Below are 24,210 nucleotides of genomic sequence, written 5' to 3'. Positions count from 1 at the left end.
TCTGACCCTGTAACTCAAGGGAACAGTCCAGCCCGAACTGCCAAGCCATGTCTTCCCTGGACCGGAAACAAGCTTACGAGGACCGGTTTCTGGCATTCCAGCTGTCTTCAGCCCGGCTTGCTTGAATCCAGTGGCAAAGTGAGGAAGGACTCACGTCTGAGCATACCCTGCCACACTTATGGCGGCCAAAAGCGGTACAAAAGGGGGTGGTGATGGACGGAGCATCTGAATCAATCAAACACTCACACCCAGTCAAAAGATCTGGGTTTAATCCATCACCGTTCTTTAGCCCACTCTGCCACCCCAGTTCAGACATGGCTATATGCAAATCAGTCTGACCCTGTGCCTCAAGGGAACAGTCCAGCCCGAACTGCCAAGCCATTTCTTCCCTGGACCGGAAACAAGCTTCCGAGGACCGGTTTCTGGCATTCCAGCCGTCTTCAGCCCGGCTTGCTTGAATCCAGTGGCAAAGTGAGCAAGGGACTCACGTCTGAGCATACCCTGCCACACTTTTGGCGGCAAAAAGCGGTACAAAAGGGGGTGGTGATGGACGGAGCATCTGAATCAATCAAACACTCACACCCAGTCAAAAGATCTGGGTTTAATCCATCACCGTTCTTTAGCCCACTCTGCCACCCCAGTTCAGACATGGCTATATGCAAATCAGTCTGACCCTGTGCCTCAAGGGAACAGTCCAGCCCGAACTGCCAAGCCATGTCTTCCCTGGACCGGAAACAAGCTTACGAGGACCGGTGTCTGGCATTCCAGCCATCTTCAGCCCGGCTTACTTGAATCCAGTGGCAAAGGGAGCAAGGGATATCGTCATATCTTTAGTTTGACGCGTAGAGTCTCCTTATGGCATTGATTGAATCGAAAAACGCTGTTCAAACGTAACCTGTTTTCCGTCGCATAAAGAAATTTTCAGAGCGCCAGCGCACTTGGAGGTTACATAAGAAGGGTTCACTTCCGATTTATTCCACCTTTTACCAAGACATCAGAATCCGACCAGATTGATTTCACATATGGTCCTGAGGAGAATCCCACCAATCTTGGGGATTCGAAACGTGTCGACCCTTTTTTCTTTATTTAGGCCAATCTTTTGAAACTCTGGTTAATGTTTAAAATTGTATGATGGCTTAATTGTAGATTGTGTCAAAAACAGAAACTTTGAATTTTGCCTATGTGGTTTTTTGTCACCTGCCCGATGCAAATAGAATTAGTGCAGGCACATCATTCTCACACACACACTTCACTTTTTCCTTCCTTTCTGAGTTCTTATACTCATGGATGTATGCTGTGAATGAAACGTTGTATGAAGTGGTTGTATGATTCTGAGCAGAATAGCATGTTTGTTAGTCTCTATATTTAACTTTACCTTTGCACCACATTCTTGTAAACATTCACAAATAGATTTTAGTATTAGGAGCCATCCTCCCCCTCCTATGTCTTAAAGAAGGATATTTTGACTGAGCAAATATCAAAGTCTTCTTGTAATACAAAAATGAATTCTAACCAATGGTAAAACCAAAATAAAAAGTTTTTTGAGATTTATTTCCTGGACTGAAAGAGTGATCTATAGAAATGAGAGATTAGTTGCTCATTTTGATACAGGTCTCAACAAGCTGAGCAGTACTGGCAATTGTTTTTGTTGATTATATAGCTGGCACAGCCTTACTGCGCTTAAGCCAAACCCTCTTTAGTTGTCTACTGACATACTCAGGAGCAGATGGAATGCATGCCCAGATACTCAGTAACATAGAGAATTCACCCCTAGATACGTAGGAGCAGAGTAAGCATGGGCGTAAAATCCGTTACGCTCGCGGATTTTGCGGATTTTCGGTAAATTCGCAATCCGCGAGATTCGCGAATTTCCCGCAAAATACGCAAATTCGCACGCAGCGGATTTTTTTTCTTTGCGGTGTAAGTTCGCAATTGCGAACATGTAGGTGCGGCGGGCAGCAACAATCTCGCACTCGCAAAATTACAAAAATTGCAATTCCGCACAAGAAATCTACTAGCAAGAAGCATAGACCTTCTGAAAATGATTATTTTTATCAGAATAACTCCTCAGGTTGACATTTGCCTGCACTTTTTTAGATTTGAGGCCTTTTGATTTTCTTTGGATAACTTTTGGATTAGAAATCAACTTTCTCATATAAGCTTGGTGGGGCATTAAAGTTGCTGTAATGCTGCTCTGCAGAAAAACGAGTTTTGCAAAAGTGAAAGCAGGTTCAAAAGTTCAAACTCATCATTAGTAACCGTTCCCTGTAGTGCTTCCTGACAAGGGCCCCTCCAAAGTTCAGTTGCTAGTTGCAACAATTGTTCAGTTGCTAGTTGCAACAATTGTATGACCCTGCTCTGACCCTCACAGCAGGCTCATAGAATAGCTACAAGTAGGCCACAAAGGTCCTGGAAAAAAAAATTGCACTGCAACAGAAAGCAAATTACAGATAAGGATGCAGGTGCCAGACTGGAATTTTAAAACAGTGACACATTAATAAATCAACCCCAAATTAATTCATGCCAGTTGAAGCAGGCAGGTGTGCTTGCTTTTTCCCCCCATAATCTACAGTGATGATGAACCAGAGGGTGGCATAAGGCATTTATGTACCAGAGGGTGGCATGGGTAAAACAGAGGGTGGCAGGGGTGAAACAGAGGGTGCTGGGAACCTATGATGATGAACCAGACGCAGAAACAACATAATCGTGACCGTTGCGAGCCGACATGTAAGTTCACGATTGCGAACTGTTACAAAACCCTCGCGAACTGTCAGAAATCCTTGCGAACTGGCAGAAATCCTTGCGAACACAAAAAAATCCGCAAATTCGCAAGAATTCGCGGATTTTGCAGATTGCGAGTTCGCAAATTCGCAAAATTCGCGAACGCCAGATTCGCAAAATTCGCCCATGCTTAGAGCAGAGAGAATGCACCCCAGATACTCGGGAACAGAGAGAATACCCCACAGATGATTAGGAGTAGAGAGTGCACTCCCTGAGATTCTCAAGATCAGAGAAAATGAACCACCAGATACTTAGGAGCAGAGGGTGCATGCCCTGAGATACTCAAGAGCAAACAGAATGCACCCCCAGATACTAAGGAGCAGAGATAATGCACCCCCAGATACTTAGGGGCAGAGAGAATGCACCCCCAGATACTTAGGAGCAGAGAGAATGCACCCCAGATACTCAGGGGCAGAGTGAATACACCCCCAGATACTTAGGGGCAGAGAGAATTCACCCCAAGATACGTTGTAGCAGAGAGAATGCCCCCCAGATACTCGGGAACAGAGAGAATGCACCCCAGATACATAGGAGCAGAGGGTGCATGCACTGAGATACTCAAGAGCAAACAGAATGCACCCCCAGATACTAAGGAGCAGAGATAATGCACCCCCAGATACTTAGGGGCAGAGAGAATGCACCCCCAGATACTTAGGAGCAGAGAGAATGCACCCCCAGATACTTAGGGGCAGAGGGTGCATGCCCTGAGATACTCAGAACAGAGCGAATGCACCCCCAGATACACAGACGCAGAGAGAATGCACTCCCAGATACTTAGGAGCAGAGAGAATTCACCCCCAGATACTTAGGAGCAGAGAGAATTCACCCCCAGATACAGAGGAGCAGAGAGAATGCACCCCCAGATACTCAGTAACAGGGAGAATGCACCCCAGATACTGAGGAGCAGAGAGAATTCACCCCAGATATATAGGAGCAGAGGGTGTGTGCCCTGAGATACTCAAGAGCAAACCAAATGCCCCCTCCCAGATACAAAGGGGTAGAGAGAATGCACCCCCAGATACTTAGGGGCAGGGAGAATGCACCCCCAGATACTTAGGGGCAGAGAGAATGCACCCCCAGATACTTAGGGGCAAAGAGAATGCACCCCCAGATACTTAAGAGCAGAGAGAATGCAACCCCAGATACTTAGGAGCAGAGAGAATGCACCCCAGATACTTAGGGGCAGAGAGAATGCACCCCCAGATACTTAAGAGCAGAGAGAATGCACCCCCAGATACTTAGGGGCAGAGAGAATGCACCCCCAGATACTTAAGAGCAGAGCGAATGCACCCCCAGATACTTAGGGGCAGAGAGAATGCACCCCCAGATACTTAGGGGCAGAGAGAATGCACACCCAGATACTTAAGAGCCGAGAGAATTCACCCCCAGATACTTAAGAGCAGAGAGAATGCACCCCCAGATACTTAAGAGCAAAGAGAATGCACCCCAGATACTTAGGAGCAGAGGCTGCATGGCCCGAGATACTCAAGAACAGACAGAATGCAACCCCAGATTCTCAGGAACAGAAAGAAATCACCCCCAGATACTTAGGAGCAGAGAGAATGCACCCCAGATACTTAGGAGCAGAGGGTGCATGGCCCGAGATACTCAGGAACAGAGAGAATGCACCCCAGATACTTAGGGGGCAGAAAGAATGCACCACCAGAAACTCTGTAACAGAGAGAATGCAACCCCAGATACTTAGGAGCAGGGGGTGCATGCGCTGAGATACTCAATAACAGAGTGAATGCAACCCCAGATACTTAGGAACAGAGGGAATGCACCCCAGATACTTAGGAGCAGAGAAAATGCACCCCGGATTCCCAGGAACAGAAATAAATCACCGCCAGATACTTAGGAGAAGAGAGAATGGACCTCGATACTAAGGAACAGAGAGAATACATCCCCAGATACTCAGGAACAGAGAGAATACACCCCCAGATACTCAGGAACAGAGAAATACATCCCGGATACTTAGGAGCAGAGGGTGAATGCCCTGAGATACTCAAGAGCAGAGAGAATGCGCCCCAGATACTATGGGGCAGAGAGAATGCCCCCCGATACTTAGGGGCACAGAGAATGCACCCTCCAGATACGTAGGGACAGAGAGAATGCACCCCCAGATACGTAGGGGCAGAGAGAATGCACCCCCAGATACTTAGGGGCAGAGAGAATGCACCCCCAGATACTTAGGGGCAGAGAGAATGCCCCCCAGATACATAGAGGCAGACAGTGCCACAAGAGGATACTCAGGAGCAAAGACAGTGCTACCCGGTTAATCAGAGCAGACACGATGAACCCCTGGACAATCATGAGCAGAGAGAATGTAGCACTTGGATTATCAGCAGCTGAGGGCACACACTCTAGGATAACAAGGAGCTGGGGGCATGTTTTCGTGGATCATCTGAAGCTGTGTGCATACATCCTGGGATAGACAGTGGCAAAGGACATGCACCCTCGAATGCTGTGGAGTGGAGGTCATTCACCCTGGAATGCTCAGGACTAGAGGTCATGCATCCTGGAATGCTCAGTAGTAGAGGTCATGCACTCTGGAATGCTCAGGACTAGAGGGCATGCACCCTGGAATGTTCAGTAGTAGAGGTCATGCACCCTATAATACTCAGGAGTAGAGATCATGCACCCTGGAATGCGAGGCTGTCCTAGGATGCTCAGGGGAAGGTGGTGCACATTGTGGCATCCCCAGTAGAAGAGGCTACTCCGAAGAGGGCACGCATCCTGGCATTCTCAGGAGAAGATAGTGCACATCCCAGAATATTGAGGGGCAAAGAGTACCATCCAGGGATAAATACGAGCAGAGGGTCAGTGCCCCAGGATTTAAGGTGCTGTGTATGCATCCTGGTGTAATCTGCAGGTAGGAGAACACATTTGGGGTTACTCAGGAGCAGAAGAAACACATTCGCATTTGGGATAAGCTGGGACCACGTATGTCGGCTTCCCCAGGCTTGCATCCACAAATACTCACAAGAAGGGGTGAGCATCTTGACAAACTGAGGCGCGGAGGGGGCGTATGTGGAGACACCCAGGGACTGGGAACCAGTGGAGGCTGGGGACATTTGAAAGTGGTGGGGCGTAAACGTTTTGGGTAAGTGGCTGGTGGCGAGTGAGCGTAGGGAGCAAGTCCGACTGCTGTACAGAGGTTTTGGGGGGAGGGGTTCTCCGCCTGAGAAAATTTAGAAAAAGGAGTCGGCAAATGGTGGACTTTCAAACGAATCTGAGAAAGCAATGAGGATAATGATGCAACTGTGAAAGTGTAGTTATGACATCAATAAAGAGATTTGGTATGATAATGATGTCTGGTGTGATGACTACTGAGGCTGCATATTACAAAGAATTCATGAGTACGGAACAGATGTAAAATGAGAAGGAGTGGTTCGTAGGCACACAGATGGTAATTTATTACAAAAACTTCAGTGGGAATAATTTCTAGAAAACAAGTTATTAATGGTTCATATAGTACTCAGGAGTAAAATGTGTGATATCATCTTCCTATGAATCCATGGGCACAACTTTCAAACAAGTGGCATTTCACCTGTTTCCCTTAAAATACTGACCGCATGACATAGACAAATTCTGACCCTGTAAACTGGTCCATTTCAACCTCACTCATTCTCCTTCCCATCAACAAGACATGCTGAGAGATTTGCACACAGATGGGCCACCACTTTAATTAAAATTCATCTGAGAGGCACACCCGACTATTAATATAAAGAGCTTTCTGCTGGCTCCACCAAGAGGAAGGGAGTATAGAAACAGAAGTTTTCATCTCAACAAAAGGCGCAGGAGGAGTGTTGCTGAAAATGTGCGCTGAGTAATGCTCGTTCTTTCTTTCAAAGCCCCCCGTCCCCTTTACCAACTTCAGACATAAGCAACTTTCTTTAACACAGCTATCGGTGACAACCAGAGAAAGAGGGAGGTCACAAACAGGTCAACAGTGGCACTGGCAGATAAGTTAAGCAGTCTGGATTTGACAACGTGTTTTTTAGCAGACAATAGCATAATGGTTGGTGAATTTGGAACCTCGCCCTCCCCCAGACTGATAACGGGAGAAATCACTATCAACAGCCATACACGTGCTGAGTCGAAGATCGCCAGAGGGGAAGGGGGATGTCACCCAGGGGGGTGGGGGGGGGGGGAATTATAAAACAAAAGCAAAACTAGCTTACTCACCGCTGGTCCGGGTCCGCGCCACCTCTGCTCCCCTTGGCGCCTTCACGTCACGAATGGTGGCACTGGAATGGCAGTCCATCTCATCCAATCGAGGCGCTACTGCAGCGCCAGGATTGGCTTGGGACACAGCTTACTACTCGTACGCAGCACGCCCATTAGGAGAACGAATGGCTCCTAATGGGCATGCGAAAAAAGAGCAAACACAAGTGCGCAGGAGTGGGCACGGGTAAAAAATTCACCCTCCGTCCCAACTCATGCGCACTTGTGTTGCTGCCTGGCTGTTGCCCTGTGACAATCATGTCAATCAACATGATGCCAGACCGCCCACCCCCTTCAGACTTTGAAGGGGGTGGGCGGTCTGACGTCATGCTGACTGACATGATTGTCAGTTGAGTTCTCCCGCCTTGGCCCGCGTCGCATCTTTGAACTTAAGTAAACTCAGTTTATCTAAGTTCAGATTAACGCGCGCCGAGGGAGCTGCGGGCGAGGGGGCTACGCCCCCACGCCCCAATGGACGTACCGTGCCTGCTGGGAACATTTATCCACACCTCACCTAGAGCTGGGAACACACATCTTGGAATATTTGGGAAAACGGCACTCATCTTGAGAAACTCAGCGGGGAGACAGAAATATGGCTCCCCACGTCAGGCACAGTGGAACAACTTTGGTGGGCAGGGGCTTAGCACCCCATTCCCTTTCCCACGGCACACCCCTCCCCCTAAGACCACCTGGCTTGGGCTGGGCCGGCTCCTCCTTTCGAAACAGAGGAGCATTGCACCACTGCTTTCTCGCAGTGCGAGAAGCAGAAACATAAAATAGTAAAACTACCATTTTATGTTTCTATTTCACACTTCTTAAAAGCAGTAGGGCAATGCTCCTCCGCCATAGTGGAGGAGCCGCCACTGTGCCTATGTAGCATAAAGCTTCGCACTTGATTCCTTGTTCTGCACTGTATTGTACATGTGTGTTTGGTCGGTGCTTCTTATGTACTCTGATCAGGAGGCACTAAAATTCCCGTGTGCACCTTGTATGGAACCTGGGCTCGTTGGGAATTCTGAGTTCATGTGAACACGTGGTCACGTGAGCACTGTGAAGGAAGAGGAAGCTGCTGGAGAAGGAGAACTGCTTTCTCTAGATTAGAACATCATCATCCCCCTCCTTCTAGGTTCTCTTCCGCATGTCCCTAAAATCACCCATTTTATGCCCTATGGGAGGGACGTGGTGGAAGACCTGTGGGTAGAGTGACCAGATCTTGAAAACCAAAAACTGGGACTTTTTGCAAAAATAGAGGAAGGATTACAATTGTACATCAAGAGAATGGCACAGAATGACAGATGTCACCAAGATAGTATCACAGAAGAGGCACTAAGGGAATAAATAAAATGTAATTTCTACAACCAGCATCATACCTATTAATTAAATTGCTTACATATAACAGCTGCTAACTAGCACAGTGCTTGAACACTTAACCCTTTCGATGCTGATGACGAGCTCAGCTCGTCATCACCCAGGGGTGTCGTGTGCTGATGACGAGCTGAGCTCGTCATGGTGCCACTAAAATGGCATTTTCCAGCACAGGGCGGGGAAAACGGCCAGCAGCCATGTGGTTAAACAAGTGCCTCTCACTGCTTTCAATTGACACCCTCTGAAAACCGGGACATGAGCCAAAATCCAGGACACCTGGTCACCCTACCTGTGGGAGTTAATTCTAAGTGTAGAACTTGAGCAGAGAGCTATGAAGACACATTTGGCCTCTGGCGAGGCTGGTGGCCTCTGTGGAAGACTGTACTAGTCCCATTGTTCTTCTGAGCTCCTACAGTATTAGAAACACCATATTTGATCTTGGGGAAGAACAGGGCGTTGCCTTTCCCCTCCAATGAAGCCCCTATTCTGTAGTTTGGGTCAGAAAGATTGCTAAAAGTTTCTTTTGTAAGGATACCACGGTGGTGCTTCACTTGCGCTCTAGACCCTTGTAGAGTAACACATGGCCTCTACAACTCAAAGCATCCACTTTCACTCCGAGGGCCGGGCTCGGTCCGAGGAGAAAAATAAAAGGGCAGATGGTCGCTCATGCCACTGCCGACACTGTACCTGTGTGTGCGTATTTCATGTCGGCATCCTGTTGCGAGGCCTGCTTCTGCTCCGTCCGCTACACTGCCAATGAGGCCGGTGCAGCTCTATGTGCATTGCTCAAGGCGTGTTACTTTCCTCGCTCCTTCAGTGAGAACTCGCCTGGGTGGTGTCGCACCTCTGTGCTGCCTATGGGGCCATGCAACACTGGCCCCAGGGGTGAGCGTGCACCCGACAGTTGATGATCAGCAGGACGCCTCAGTTTGTTCCCCCATCTCATTGCCTGCTCAACTAGATCCTACCTGAAGCTGGATTTGTTTAATCCTGGCAGCCGTGAGTTACCTGCCTGTTCTGTTGCCGGCACTCTGCCTGCAAAAGCCCTCCTGCCTCCTGTTTGCGGCCTCATCGGCCCCTGACTCTGCGGCCGTGCCCACCTGTTCTCTTCGTATGGCTTACTGCACCCTACTTTATTGACAGCCGGCGCTGCGACCACAGTGCTCCGTTGGGCATATCTTCACCACTGCGACCTGATTGCTGCTCCCTACCTCTGCTGCCGCCTGAAGCATGTGTCACCTGGAAATGGGGGAAAGTCAAGAGTGTCTGCTGACTACGGCTACTAGCTTGTGAATGTGAGCTGCCCACACAGGCCTGCACAAATTGATTAGACCACTAAGTCAGATGTGGTACAATTGGCTGCAGAACGTGACTTGGTTTGCATGGGGAATGGAGGCTGCAAAGCGTAGTGTGACCTGTAATAGACTGTGTGCACTATTTTCCTGCCATGGGTCATCCTGCAATCCCGGCCTGCTATCACATGGCTCCCTCATGGTCACTGCATCTTCTTATGTATAGTCAAGGCGGCAATAACACTACAGCACTGTATAGAACAAAGAAAACTGACTGAACAAACTCATCAAAGGTTGAAGATGCGTCACCATGAGTGCGATAGGAGCAAAACCAACACTTTGACCCTTAACTCAACCCCGATTACAAATGTTTTAAATAGCACCAAGCCTCCCAGACTAGCACTGAATCGGTTATGTTCTATGCTTGATTATGGAAGTTGGCGAGCTCCTGCTCCAGCACAGACCAACAAGAGGAGATCAGGCCACAAATTATACAAGGGTGTCGGCACCTCATCCTACGGCAACCTGACATCTCGCTTGAAGGTATCCTCATACTGGCCTACTCCCACGAAAAGATGTATGATGATACAGTGCGATCATTTAGATCGCGGTGCATTACATCGCTGTTTTTACAACGCAAGTCGTTACAACGACTTATGCTGGAGGGTGCTGGACTTAGGAACAGTGTGATTTACTATTCCAACTCCAGTCTACGTACAGTAGGGAGGTGTTGGAATAGTAAATTACACTATTCCTTAGTCTAGAGCACCCTCCAGAAGATGTCTTTGTAAAGACTTGTGTTTTAAAAACAGCGATGTAAATGTATTGCAGTGTTTTGACCACATTGTAAAGGTTGTTTTCCCCACGAACCATCACACACTCAGTCCAACCAGATGGAAGCAGCCCTGAGCAATGCGACTCCCACTTCTGGACGCCAAAAAGCACCCACCATCAAAATGGAAGGGGTCAATGCCATTCGTTAGCACCCAGACCTCACACACATGATGCCAAGCATGAAACCAGGAGGGAGCTGTGAAAACTGTGGCCTAAACTCAGGGTGCCATGCATGTGCCCCGCCAAGGGAAAGTCATGTTCAAAAGACGGGAAAATACAACCACTGCGCAAAAGTGTGCCATGGTAGGAGGTTCCAGCCTGCTATCGATAACCAGACGGGAACATCTGAAGCCCTGCACCAGCTGTCACTGGAGAACACCACAGCAGAGAGAGAACCTAAAGATAATGAGGTGAGTACATGTCCGAACGAAGAAGACAACAACATCTTTGTGGTCTTGTTTGCTGGAAGAGCGGGACACAGGCGGCGACCACTCCCAATGTGCATCATTCAGATTAGAGGTACCTCAAAGAGAGCGCTCATGGACATTGGCGCATCTGTGAATGTGATGGATTCGACAATACAAAAGACTGACACCATGCCCGCTGCTCTCTCCCAGCTGGGCGAAGATATACACTTGTGGAGAAACAAAGCCATTGGCCCTCCAAGGAACCGTTGAAGTAGATATCACCTGCAATGGGTGTGTTGCATGGGCAAAGTTCCACGTTACCAAAGGTGAGAAAGGTATGCTGCTTGGCTGTCACACAGCCAAAGACCTTGAGTTTGTGTTTTTTGTGAAGCAGGTGCATGAGTCAAATGCTGAACCTCTACTTGCCAAGTACCTGCATCTCTTCCAAGGCCTCGGATTGCTGAAAGGCAAGCAAGTTAAGTTGCACATAGATGAATCCATCAAGCCCACAGCTCTGAGACACTGAAGGGTCCCTTTCCATTTACAACCACAGGTTGAGCGTGAGCTGCAAGCGCTGGAGGAGCTCAAAGTCATTGATAAGATGACTGGCCCAATGTCCTGGGTGCCTCCAGTTGTCATTTCATCAAAGCCTTTACAGCCTAGCGCCATAAGACTGTGTGTAGACATGAAGCTGCTGAATCAGGCAATGTGGCTTGAATGCCATATTACACCGACAATAGATGGCATTGTAGCAGATCTCAATGGGGTGAAATAGTTTTCAAAACTAGATTTGAATTTAGGTTATCACTGTGAGAAGTTGGCCCGATATGCAACGTTCGCTATTCTAGCGACCGCTATGTATCGTTCCAACGACCCTTATGGTGTTTGGTTGTAAGTCAACCTATAGACCAGCTATCCTAGTAGCGTGGATACGAGCAGTCTAAGGCTAAAGACTCGAGAGGGCGCGTTAAGCCAGCTGTTTACCACACATGTACCCCTTGAACACCCAGTGAAAGGACACCACACAAGTGTTATGAAAATAAACAGTATATTTATTAAGAATCACAACATCCCTGTACTCTTTATGAGGACAGGGTACTAAGCACAAACCAAATCTCTTTAGCAAATACTTCAAGTGCACGTTTAAACAAGTGTCCGAGGACACGGAAAGGTTAAGGCAAGTCGGAAGCGAGGGACTCGGGACCCTAGAGTAAGGAGGCTATGCAGGCACCGAAATGCCGAGTTACCTAGCCACGAGGGCTGCGGCTGCACAAGTCTTACAGGCGTCGGGGTCTTCGCTGACGAGCCAGGAGCCGGAAGAAAAGGAGTTGCTGGCCGGCGACCAGTGCTGAATAGTTCGTAGAGATCCAAGCCTGGATCGGAGATTGAAGAAACCTGAAAGCAGAGGGGACCAAGTTCGTACTACTAGCCAGTAGTCTGAGGGTACCAGGAAGGCACCGGTTGGCCGTCACCTCGACCAGGTGAGTGGGCGACGCTAGGCTCTGCAGTCTCACGGACCAGGAGGCGTTGTCGGCGACCACGGTGGAGGTGCGAGCTGTCCCACGAAGGATGATGCTGTCGGCGTCGCTGGGCCCAGGATGGGGCAACAAGCCTCGGCAAATCTCAGGGCCACGTGGTGGGCCTAAGATGGCGTCTTGAGTGGACCAGGAGGGTCCGGGGTGCTTCTCGAAAAGATGGAAGCAAGGGCCAGTCTGGAGCCACCAGACCGGCGGTGATGATTCTCGGATGTCGTCACAGAAGGACACAAGCCAGCGGCTAGTGACCAGACAACGTGCTGAGCAGCGAGCAGAAGGGCCCCACGCAGATCGTGGAGATGCTGGGAGACTGCACTTCGGAGCTGGAGCGGCTCAGGGTCGGGGCTTCTCGGACCCCAGAGCACTCACCAGAGAGTTACCTCGATGGTCGTGCTGGTTTTAAGAGCGTGCAGGTTCTGATGATGGCCGGTCCCTCGAGGTCTCGTCGCACCCACAGATCACAGCTGAGCTGATGACGTGGGTAGAGGTCAGAGGTGCCAGGGAAGCCGGTTCTCGTCGAGCTGGGCCGTCGGATTCCTTGAGGAAGAACTTGCAGCAAACCGCAGAGTTCTTAGATGGTGCCCGCTGATGCAGGGTGACTACTCCTTAGCCACAAGGGAGAAATCTTGAGAAGAGTCTTGAAGTCCTTTCGTAGAAAGTATTCTTGATTCAAAGATGATCTAATTTGGAAGGGTCCCCGCTCCGGTCTTTATTCTAAAGAAAGGGGTGGGTAAATGACTAGGTCCTGCCCTAAGGGTGGGACCAGGAAGGGGGGTAGTTACACCCCTCTCCCCTGCCGGACTTTCCCCAGGCCAGGGCTGTCGCCCCTGGAACTGGTTCTAACCGGCAGATGCGTAGTGAGCACCGGGGTGCCACTCCGCAGTCACCTTCTCGCAAAAGCCCTACCTACCCAGAATACACAAACCCTGTCTGGGACGGTGCGAACACCGCCCTCGACAGGAAACCCTTTGTCCAAGCGCTCCTCGCTGGAAGGACTCCCAGCAGCAGGAGGTCAGACTCGTGTCTGTGGTGGCAGCATCCATTTTGTGGAGCTGAGGCTTTCGTTAACTTTAACCGGGGTTCACAGTTACGTACATGTCGTGTCCCTCTAGAAGGGCGGAATGCTAACCTCGTCGCCAGGGTTGGTGAGAGGGCAGCACCCCGATTCGTATGACACCTTACTCGACATGTCTTGATAACGCGACACCGAAGTTACCGATGTGGTACGCGTTATCCTGGAACAGCCATTGGGTCTTTTCTCCGCAAGCTGCAACCGGCTCGGCTCGGGCCAGAACACAGTTCACACGAGCCCATGCACTCTGCCTTCAGGATTGTCAAGGCCTGCCATAGGAGTGACTGATAGGAACTCGGGTGTCCATTGTATGGTTAGATATAGAGCTACTATATCTAAAGCAAAGGGTGATTACACGACTTCGCCCCAGCTGTCATGCAGCCAGTTGTGTCAAATTTAGGAGGCCAGCCAGGGGTGGCATAATACATGCTGCAGCCCCTGGCGGCCCTGGGTACACCTATGCCCTGAGTTACAGGGTCTGACAAGGTGGCCCAGTACCAATTGGTAAATGCACCTAGGGTACATATCGTAATTTAGAAAGAGAACAGCCAGGCTGTGGGTCTGATTAGCAGGCCCACAGCCAGAGAAAGTCGTAAACCAGTGAAACAAAAGCAAAAAATCTGGGTGATCATAGGATTGCAGACCCTACTCTCCTACATGACCCCCCCCCAAACGTCGGAACAACTAGCTAACCTTGACCAGGTGAGTCTTCTTGTTCTAAGTGGAAATATCTGGAGAGCCCATCGGCATTGCCATGATCAGTACCAGGTCTATGTTCCACTGTGAAGTCCATCCCCTGTAGGGAAATGGACCACCTAAGCAGTTTGGGGTTTTCACCCTTCATCTGATTTAGCCACAAGAGGGGCTTATGGTCGGTCTGAATCTTGAAGTGAGTGCCAAACAAGTATGGCCTCAGCTTCTTCAGGGCCCAAACCACAGCAAAGGCCTCCCTCTCAATAGCTGACCAATTCTTCTCTCTAGGGGTCAGCCTTCGGCTTATAAAAGCAATGGGCTGGTCTTGACCATCAAAATTCAGTTGAGAAAGAACAGCTCCCACACCCAACTCAGAAGCATCTGTTTGGACAATGAATGGTTTGGAGTAGTCCGGACTCTTGAGGATAGGCGCCTTGCACATGGCCTGCTTTAGGTCATCGAATGCTTTTTGACAGCTCGCTGTCCACTGAACCTTTTTTGGCATTTTCTTACTGGTCAGTTCATTTAATGGTGTCACGATGGAACCATAGTTCCTGACAAACTTCCTATAGTAACCAGTCAGGCCCAAGAAAGCTCGAACCTGAGTCTGGGTGGTTGGAGGAGCCCAGTCCCTGATTGACTGTATCTTGCTCTCCAGTGGCTGAACCTGGCCTCCACCTACAAGGTGGCCCAGGTATACAACCTGTGTCTGCCCTATCTGGCACTTGGTGGCCTTGATAGTGAGGCCTGCTGCTTGCAGCGCCTCTAACGTCTTCCGCAGGTGGACCAGGTGATCCTCCCAGGTGGAGCTAAAGACAGCAATATCGTCAAGATACGCCGCACATAAGTCATCCAGCCCAGTAAGGACTTGATTCACCAACCGTTGGAAGGTGGCAGGTGCATTTTTCAGACCAAAGGGCATCACCACGAACTGGTAATGCCCACCAGGGGTTGAAAATGCGGTTTTAGGCTTGGCGTCCTCAGCTAACCTGATTTGCCAATACCCAGCTGTCAGGTCAAGCGTACTTAGGTAGTTGGCCGAAGCCAATCTATCGATAAGCTCGTCTGCCCTTGGTATTGGGTGGGCGTCAGTCTTAGTGACTGCATTGAGACCCCTGTAGTCTACGCAAAACCTCATCTCTCTCTTACCACCCTGGGTGTGAGGTTTCGGCACTAGAACTACGGGACTAGCCCAAGGGCTATCCGAGGGTTCAATGACTCCCAGCTCCAACATTTTCTGCACTTCACTTTTGATGCAGTCTCTAACGTGATCAGGCTGCCTGTAGATTTTACTCTTTACGGGCAAGCTGTCACCAGTGTCGACCTCATGGGTGCACCAATCGGTCTGGCTGGGTGTCAGAGAAAACAGATGTCGGAACGACTGAAGAACCTGTTTACAGTCGCTCTGTTGATGTTCGGAGAGGCTGCCACAAAAGACAACACCATCTACCGAGCCATCGTCAGGATTCTGAGTGAGCAGGTCGGGGAGAGGGTCACTCTCCTCTTCCTGTCCCTCATCTAGGGCCAGGAGCAAACTCATGTCCTTCCTGTCGACATATGCTTTTAGCCTGTTGACATGAAGCACCCTGTGGGGGCTCCGGGGAGTTCCCAGGTCGACCAGGTAGGTGACCTCTCCCTTTTTCTCCAGGATGGTGTGGGGCCCGGACCATTTGTCCTTGAGTGCTGCTGGGGCCACTGGCTCCAACACCCACACCTTCTGTCCGGGCTGGTAAACAGTCAAGACAGCCTTTTGGTCATGCCAAGCTTTTTGGAGTTCTTGGCTGGCCTTAAGGTTTTCGGATGCCTTCTCCATGTACTCAGCCATCCGCGAGCGGAGGCCAAGCACATAGTCCACTATGTTGGCTGCAGGCTTTTTGAGAGGTCTCTCCCATCCTTCCTTCACCAAACACAGGGGTCCTCTTACAGGATGCCCATACAAAAGTTCAAAAGGGCTGTAACCAACCCCCTTCTGTGGGACTTCTCTGTAGGCGAACAAGAGGCAGGGGATCAGGACGTCCCATCTACGCCGAAGCTTTTCCGGTAGTCCATGAATCATCCCTTTTAGGGTCCTGTTGAATCTCTCAACAAGCCCATTGCATTGTGGATGATAGGGTGTAGTGAACTTGTAGTTGACACCACATTCCTTCCACATAGCAGTTAAATAGCTCGACATAAAGTTTGCACCTCTGTCGGAGACGACCTCCTTAGGGAAGCCCACTCTGGAGAATACTCCAACTAGGGCTCTTGCCACAACAGGTGCTGTAGTGGTCCTAAGGGGAATAGCTTCAGGATACCTGGTGGCATGATCCACTACCACCAGTATAAACTTGTGCCCTGAGGCTGTCGGTGGTTCCATAGGACCGACGATGTCGATCCCCACCCGTTCAAAGGGCACCCCCACCACAGGCATTGGTATAAGGGGGGCCTTTGTCGTGCCACCTGACTTACCACTGGCTTGGCAAGTGACACAGGAGCGGCAAAACTCCTTGGTATCTTCGTTCATGTGAGGCCAGTGAAAGTGCGAGACAAGCCTGTCCCACGTTTTCGTCTGGCCTAAGTGACCTGCTAAGGGAATCTCGTGGGCCAAGGTAAGTAGGAAACCACGCTGAGACAAGGGTACGACCAGCCTCCTGGTCATGCCAGGCTTGGGGTCTCTTGACTCAGTGTACAGGAGTCCATCTTCCCAGTATACCTTGTGGGTACCTGTGGCGTTCCCAGCAGCCTCAGCAGCAGCCTGCTGTCTGAGGGGTTCAAGAGAAGGGCAGTCTAACTGGTCCTTCCCCAGGTCTTCCCTTGAGGGTCCCCCTGAACCCAAGAATTCAACTTGATCAAGTTCGAATTCCCTAGGCTCAGTTTCCCTCAATTCCTGTAGGTCAGCCTCCTCTGAGACTTGATCCACGACCTGGGGCAAGGGGGAAGGCGCAGCCTTAACCCTACCGCTCTTTTTCTTGGGAGGTGTCTGGTCCGTTGTTCCAGGATCCAGCACCTGTTCAGTGGGGCATTTCCTGACCTGTGACCTAGTCACAGCGAACACATGTGCTGGCAAACCTAACATTTCCATGTGAGTCCGGTGCTCCACTTCTGACCATTGTGACGACTCCAAATCATTGCCCAACAAACAATCCACTGGGAGGTCTGGACTAACTACAACCTTCTTTTGGCCAGTTACCCCTCCCCAGGAGAAAGCTACAATTGCCATACTGTGATTGGTAGTGACATTGCTTGCATTAGTCACCAGGAATTCTGTGCCTGGCATGATCTGTCCAGGGTCCACAAAGTTAGGCGTCACCATGGTGACGCTGGCACAAGTGTCCCTATAGGCCTGAGCCATCTTTCCATTTATGAAAGGCGTCTGTCGGTATTTGCCCAAAGTATTGGGGCTTACGTCAGGGGATACGTCTGCGTCCCCTGTACTGACAAGGACAGCCTGAGTGAGTGTACCAACTAAGTTGTCACGCCCCTCAGAACCCAGGGTTAACCCTACTAAACCCTTGGGAGGCGCACTACCACTGCTGACTGTACTAGGGGGCACAGGTGCCTTAGGGGCTGCAGTGGCAGGAGTCTGCCCTCCTCCTTTCTTGGTGCACTCACTAAACCAGTGAGATTTACTTTTACAGTACTGGCACCATCTTTTGGATTGGCCTTCTTTCTTCTTTTGGGGAGCCTGACCCCCACCCTCTTTGGGTTGTTGGGGACCTGTCGAAGACTTCTGGTCATTTTGTTCCCCCTTTGAATCTTTACCCTTCTGGTCTGCTTTCTTCTGACCACCTTGATTCTGGCCCTGGTTCTGTTTAACTCTCGTACGAACCCATCTGTCTGCCTTCTTTCCCAATTCTTGGGGAGAGGTCAGATCCGAGTCGACAAGATGCTGATGCAACAACTGGTTCTGACAATTGTTTAAAATTTGTTCTCTCATCATCAAATTATACAATCCTTCGTAATCAGTAACCTTACTGCCCAGCAACCAGCCCTCAAAAGCCTTAGTGGCACAATCGACAAAGTCAGACCAATCTTGAGACTGCGTTTTCTGGGTATCCCTGAACAGCACCCTGTACTGCTCAGTGGTTAGGCCGAACCCTTCAACGAGTGTATTCCTCAAGACTTGGTAATTGTTAGCGTCCTCTACCCTTGTGGTGAGGAGCTTGTCTCTTCCTTTTCCTTCAAAGGAGAGCCACAAGATAGCTGCCCACTGACTCTGGGGAACACCCTGCACAGTGCAGGCCCTCTCCAAAGCAGTAATCCATTTGTGGATGTCGTCCCCTTGTTTAAAGGGGGGCACTATCTTCCCAAGGTGTTTCGTATCGAAACTCTTTTCCCTATTACTAGGTACGTTGCTGCCACCAGTGGGGACTACCCCACTTAACTGTTGCTCTCTAGCAAAAGCAAGCTTTTCCTTGGCCAGGGCAAGTTCTTCCCTTTCAATCCTCAGATTAGCTGCCCTTTCCTTCGCTTCGTACACTCTCCTCTGAGGGGACGTCATCCCTCTTTGAGAAGAGTTGTGAGAGCCGTTGGTATGAAGGGATCTGCCAGAGTCTCTTGACAGAGATCTGGCTCGTCCATTTCCCATGTTAAGCGGACCTGACAGCTGCGCCGGGGTTCCCCCAGTACCGCTATCATGTTTGCTTAAGTTGGACCGTGTTAGTCTGACGACTTCTACCTGTCCCTTATCTGCCTCGTCCCCAGAGAGATCCTCATCCTCATCCTCCTCCACATCCTCGTTCTCGGTTGCGAGGTGAATGAGGTCAGGATCGTCTCGGGTTCCCTCGAGGGGAGGCATGTCTCCTTCTGGATTAGAAGAGCTACGAAGTTTCTCAGCTCTCCTGGCATCATAAGTCTCCAAGAGACCAATCAGAAAAGACGTTGTGGGGTTAGACCCCTGCTGAATCTTCCTGGAGTGACACAGTCGTCTTAACTCCTTGAAGCTCAGCACAGTATATCCTGAAGGGATGACCTGTGGAGGGTCAACTGACACAAGGGGAGACTCAGAGTTTCCTCCTTGGCCCGACATACTGTTTCTAGTGTGGTGTAAGTGATGCACCTACCTACACTATGTGTTTTCCTACTGTTCCCTTGCTAAGAGTTGTAGCCAAGGTGTGCTAAGCCTTGAGGAGCTACAACAGCTGGTTCAGTAGAACTCAGAGTATTCTAAGCTTTTAGTTATATGTACTAACAGTACTTGTGCGATCTTTCAACAAGATATTCTTAGGATACGTGTGGTAAAACAACAGCAAGCTCAAATCCCAACCGCTGCTCACCAATGTGAGAAGTTGGCCCGATATGCAACGTTCGCTATTCTAGCGACCGCTATGTATCGTTCCAACGACCCTTATGGTGTTTGGTTGTAAGTCAACCTATAGACCAGCTATCCTAGTAGCGTGGATACGAGCAGTCTAAGGCTAAAGACTCGAGAGGGCGCGTTAAGCCAGCTGTTTACCACACATGTACCCCTTGAACACCCAGTGAAAGGACACCACACAAGTGTTATGAAAATAAACAGTATATTTATTAAGAATCACAACAGCCCTGTACTCTTTATGAGGACAGGGTACTAAGCACAAACCAAATCTCTTTAGCAAATACTTCAAGTGCACGTTTAAACAAGTGTCCGAGGACACGGAAAGGTTAAGGCAAGTCGGAAGCGAGGGACTCGGGACCCTAGAGTAAGGAGGCTATGCAGGCACCGAAATGCCGAGTTACCTAGCCACGAGGGCTGCGGCTGCACAAGTCTTACAGGCGTCGGGGTCTTCGCTGACGAGCCAGGAGCCGGAAGAAAAGGAGTTGCTGGCCGGCGACCAGTGCTGAATAGTTCGTAGAGATCCAAGCCTGGATCGGAGATTGAAGAAACCTGAAAGCAGAGGGGACCAAGTTCGTACTACTAGCCAGTAGTCAGAGGGTACCAGGAAGGCACCGGTTGGCCGTCACCTCGACCAGGTGAGTGGGCGACGCTAGGCTCTGCAGTCTCACGGACCAGGAGGCGTTGTCGGCGACCACGGTGGAGGTGCGAGCTGTCCCACGAAGGATGATGCTGTCGGCGTCGCTGGGCCCAGGATGGGGCAACAAGCCTCGGCAAATCTCAGGGCCACGTGGTGGGCCTAAGATGGCGTCTTGAGTGGACCAGGAGGGTCCGGGGTGCTTCTCGAAAAGATGGAAGCAAGGGCCAGTCTGGAGCCACCAGACCGGCGGTGATGATTCTCGGATGTCGTCACAGAAGGACACAAGCCAGCGGCTAGTGACCAGACAACGTGCTGAGCAGCGAGCAGAAGGGCCCCACGCAGATCGTGGAGATGCTGGGAGACTGCACTTCGGAGCTGGAGCGGCTCAGGGTCGGGGCTTCTCGGACCCCAGAGCACTCACCAGAGAGTTACCTCGATGGTCGTGCTGGTTTTAAGAGCGTGCAGGTTCTGATGATGGCCGGTCCCTCGAGGTCTCGTCGCACCCACAGATCACAGCTGAGCTGATGACGTGGGTAGAGGTCAGAGGTGCCAGGGAAGCCGGTTCTCGTCGAGCTGGGCCGTCGGATTCCTTGAGGAAGGACTTGCAGCAAACCGCAGAGTTCTTAGATGGTGCCCGCTGATGCAGGGTGACTACTCCTTAGCCACAAGGGAGAAATCTTGAGAAGAGTCTTGAAGTCCTTTCGTAGAAAGTATTCTTGATTCAAAGATGATCTAATTTGGAAGGGTCCCCGCTCCGGTCTTTATTCTAAAGAAAGGGGTGGGTACATGACTAGGTCCTGCCCTAAGGGTGGGACCAGGAAGGGGGGTAGTTACACCCCTCTCCCCTGACGGACTTTCCCCAGGCCAGGGCTGTCGCCCCTGGAACTGGTTCTAACCGGCAGATGCGTAGTGAGCACCGGGGTGCCACTCCGCAGTCACCTTCTCGCAAAAGCCCTACCTACCCAGAATACACAAACCCTGTCTGGGACGGTGCGAACACCGCCCTCGACAGGAAACCCTTTGTCCAAGCGCTCCTCGCTGGAAAGACTCCCAGCAGCAGGAGGTCAGACTCGTGTCTGTGGTGGCAGCATCCATTTTGTGGAGCTGAGGCTTTCGTTAACTTTAACCGGGGTTCACAGTTACGTACATGTCGTGTTCCTCTAGAAGGGCGGAATGCTAACCTCGTCGCCAGGGTTGGTGAGAGGGCAGCACCCCGATTCGTATGACACCTTACTCGACATGTCTTGATAACGCGACACCGAAGTTACCGATGTGGTACGCGTTATCCTGGAACAGCCATTGGGTCTTTTCTTCGCAAGCTGCAACCGGCTCGGCTCGGGCCAGAACACAGTTCACACGAGCCCATGCACTCTGCCTTCAGGATTGTCAAGGCCTGCCATAGGAGTGACTGATAGGAACTCGGGTGTCCATTGTATGGTTAGATATAGAGCTACTATATCTAAAGCAAAGGGTGATTACACGACTTCGCCCCAGCTGTCATGCAGCCAGTTGTGTCAAATTTAGGAGGCCAGCCAGGGGTGGCATAATACATGCTGCAGCCCCTGGCGGCCCTGGGTACACCTATGCCCTGAGTTACAGGGTCTGACAAGGTGGCCCAGTACCAATTGGTAAATGCACCTAGGGTACATATCGTAATTTAGAAAGAGAACAGCCAGGCTGTGGGTCTGATTAGCAGGCCCACAGCCAGAGAAAGTCGTAAACCAGTGAAACAAAAGCAAAAAATCTGGGTGATCATAGGATTGCAGACCCTACTCTCCTACAATCACCAGCTAGAACTTGCCCCAGAAAGTATTTTCATCATGACTTTTTCAACACATATAGGCCTCCGGATATACAAGAGACTGAGCTTCAGTGTATCATCCACGGCAGAGGTATTCCAAAATGCTATAAAAGAAACCCTCTCCAGCCTGCTAGGAGTCCTCAGTCTGAGTGATGACATTCTCATTTTCTCAGAAAGTCTAAAGGAACACCATGTACACTTGAGAGCCACCCTCCAGGGCCTGGCAGACAGTGGCCTGACTCTGCACAAAAGTAAATGTTCCTTCTATCAGGACTCCATAGACTTTTTTGGATCATCTTCTCTAGAGAGGGAAGGGTTGTAAGTCAATCCAAGGAAAGCATGGCCATACTGCGAGAACTTGTGCCACAAAACCCTACTAAGTCCACAGTTTTTGGGGATTATGACATACTGCATGAGATTTATCCCCAACCTTGCCATGATTCAGGCACTCACTCGTGCTGCTGTCCTGTGGGACTGGAGACCCACATTGGAGAAAGACTTCAGAGACAGGAAGGTGGCATGCCTTGACAAATTCACCATGGCCTATTTTCATCCACAGAGTAAAACTGAACTAATAGTTGACGCCAACCCGGTAGGCCTTGGGGCTGTCCTCATGCAGGAGGTAGCAGATCAGGAATAGGCCCAGGTAGCGTATGCCAGTATGGCACTGTCAGAGACTGAAACTCGGTATGTGCAGATCAAGCACGAGGCTCTGCCCATCGGTGGGCATGCCAACATTTTCACCTACATCTTTATGGCCATGAATTCAGGATTGTCACTGACCATAAGCCCCTCCTTCACCTCCTTGCTGGTACCACTCGTCTAGCTTTTCCATAAATCGAGAGGTGGGTGGTGCAATTGCAGCTCTATGCATTTGATGTGATCTACCACCCCGGGCCCAACAACCCCACAGAATATCTGTCACAGCATCCGTCACCCCTAGAAACAAAAGAACCTGACATCAGAAGAAGAAAAGACAGGTGAGTTTATTCAAAATATTGTGAATTATGCATGTCACAAGGTGTTGATGATTGAAGATATCTGCAAGGCCACCAGTACCAATGGAAGCCTCACCCGAGCGAAAGAGACACTGGCCGGACGACAATGGCAGCATTTCCTTGACGCGTGTGCACCCTGACGCCGGAAAAACAGATGGCGAGGCAAAATCTGTGGCGGATGAGGAATGAGCTCAGTGAAAGCTGAGATGGTCTGCTACTATGTGAACAGCTGATTGTGATGCCAAAGAGTCTATGGTCCAGTGCGTTTAACCTGGCTCACCAGGGACACCAAGGAACAGCAAATACAAAAGCACAGCTATGCAGAAAGGGGTGGTTCCCAGACAGGGATATCATATAATGGTCGACGAGATGGTGTGCAACTGCCGCTCATGTGCCATAATGAGCAGAGACCCATCACCTGCCCGTATGCTGCTGGAGGAACTTTGCCTCAAGCCCTGGTCAAAAGTCAGTATTGACTTTAAAAGCTTTCCAGATGAACACATCACTGTGGTGATAATAGACTTGTACAAGACATTTCCCATTATGAAGGTGGTGCCATCCACTGCATTCTCGCATGTCAAGCCTGCCCTGGAAAAAACATCTGAGAGGATGGGCCTTCCAGAAGAAATAAAGTCAGACAATGAGCCACCCTTCTTGGGGACATGATTTTCAAGACTACCTAGAATTGCTTGCCATCCTTCACCAGAATATCACCCCTAATGGCCACAAGCCAACTGGGAGGTGGAACGAATCATGCAGACTCTCAGCCAGGTCCTAAGGATAGGGTTGGCCCTTGATGAGGATGCAAAATACTGTCTGCATAAGTTCTTGTGGGCATACTGACAAACCCCACAACTAACTGTGCTCCAGCAAACCTACTACTCAGGAAGCGGACCCAAGACAGCATCCCAGCAGACAATGAGTGATTACCTGTAGACATCGATGTTGAGACTACCCAGGCCCAAAGAAGAGTCACCAAAAACAAAGCTAGACGGCATTGCGAGGTGCTAGATCCCGCACTACGGATTGGAGCCTCAGTCATAATGAAGGACAGACACCCTGTATGAGCCAGAGTTCTAAAAGGTCAACAAGATTGACGGAACAATGATCACTGTACAGCGAGGAGACTGACTGGTCACAAGAAATGTTTTGTGGTTCAAGGAAGTTTCAGATATCCTTGATCAATGTGTGGAAAAAACACTGCAACCAGAGGAGTATCCGTACAGCCAGCATTCCAGTGGATGAGTGCCAAATCACGGCAATCCAAAAGTG

General features: G+C 50.1%; 1 protein-coding gene across 2 annotated transcripts in view; it reads right to left on the bottom strand.

The window, feature by feature from the left end:
• Positions 1–24,210, bottom strand: part of C1QL4 (complement C1q like 4) — a 366,833-nt gene that overhangs the window by 262,430 nt on the left and 80,193 nt on the right. Inside the window, exon 2 of one of the 2 annotated variants that reach the window (XM_086936488.1) lies at positions 9,474–9,480. The exons of the other annotated variant lie outside the window; for it this stretch is intronic. Coding sequence (XP_086792614.1) covers positions 9,474–9,480 — 7 coding nt within the window. The remainder of the gene's footprint in view (positions 1–9,473; positions 9,481–24,210) is intronic. 2 annotated transcript variants of the gene reach the window in all.

Source organism: Lissotriton vulgaris, chromosome 1_1 (genome assembly GCF_964263255.1).
Source record: "Lissotriton vulgaris chromosome 1_1, aLisVul1.2, whole genome shotgun sequence".
Classification (NCBI taxonomy): Eukaryota; Metazoa; Chordata; class Amphibia; order Caudata; family Salamandridae; genus Lissotriton; species Lissotriton vulgaris.
The sequence above is the reverse complement of the archived record's forward strand: the minus strand, read 5'-3'. Positions and strand labels throughout refer to the sequence as shown.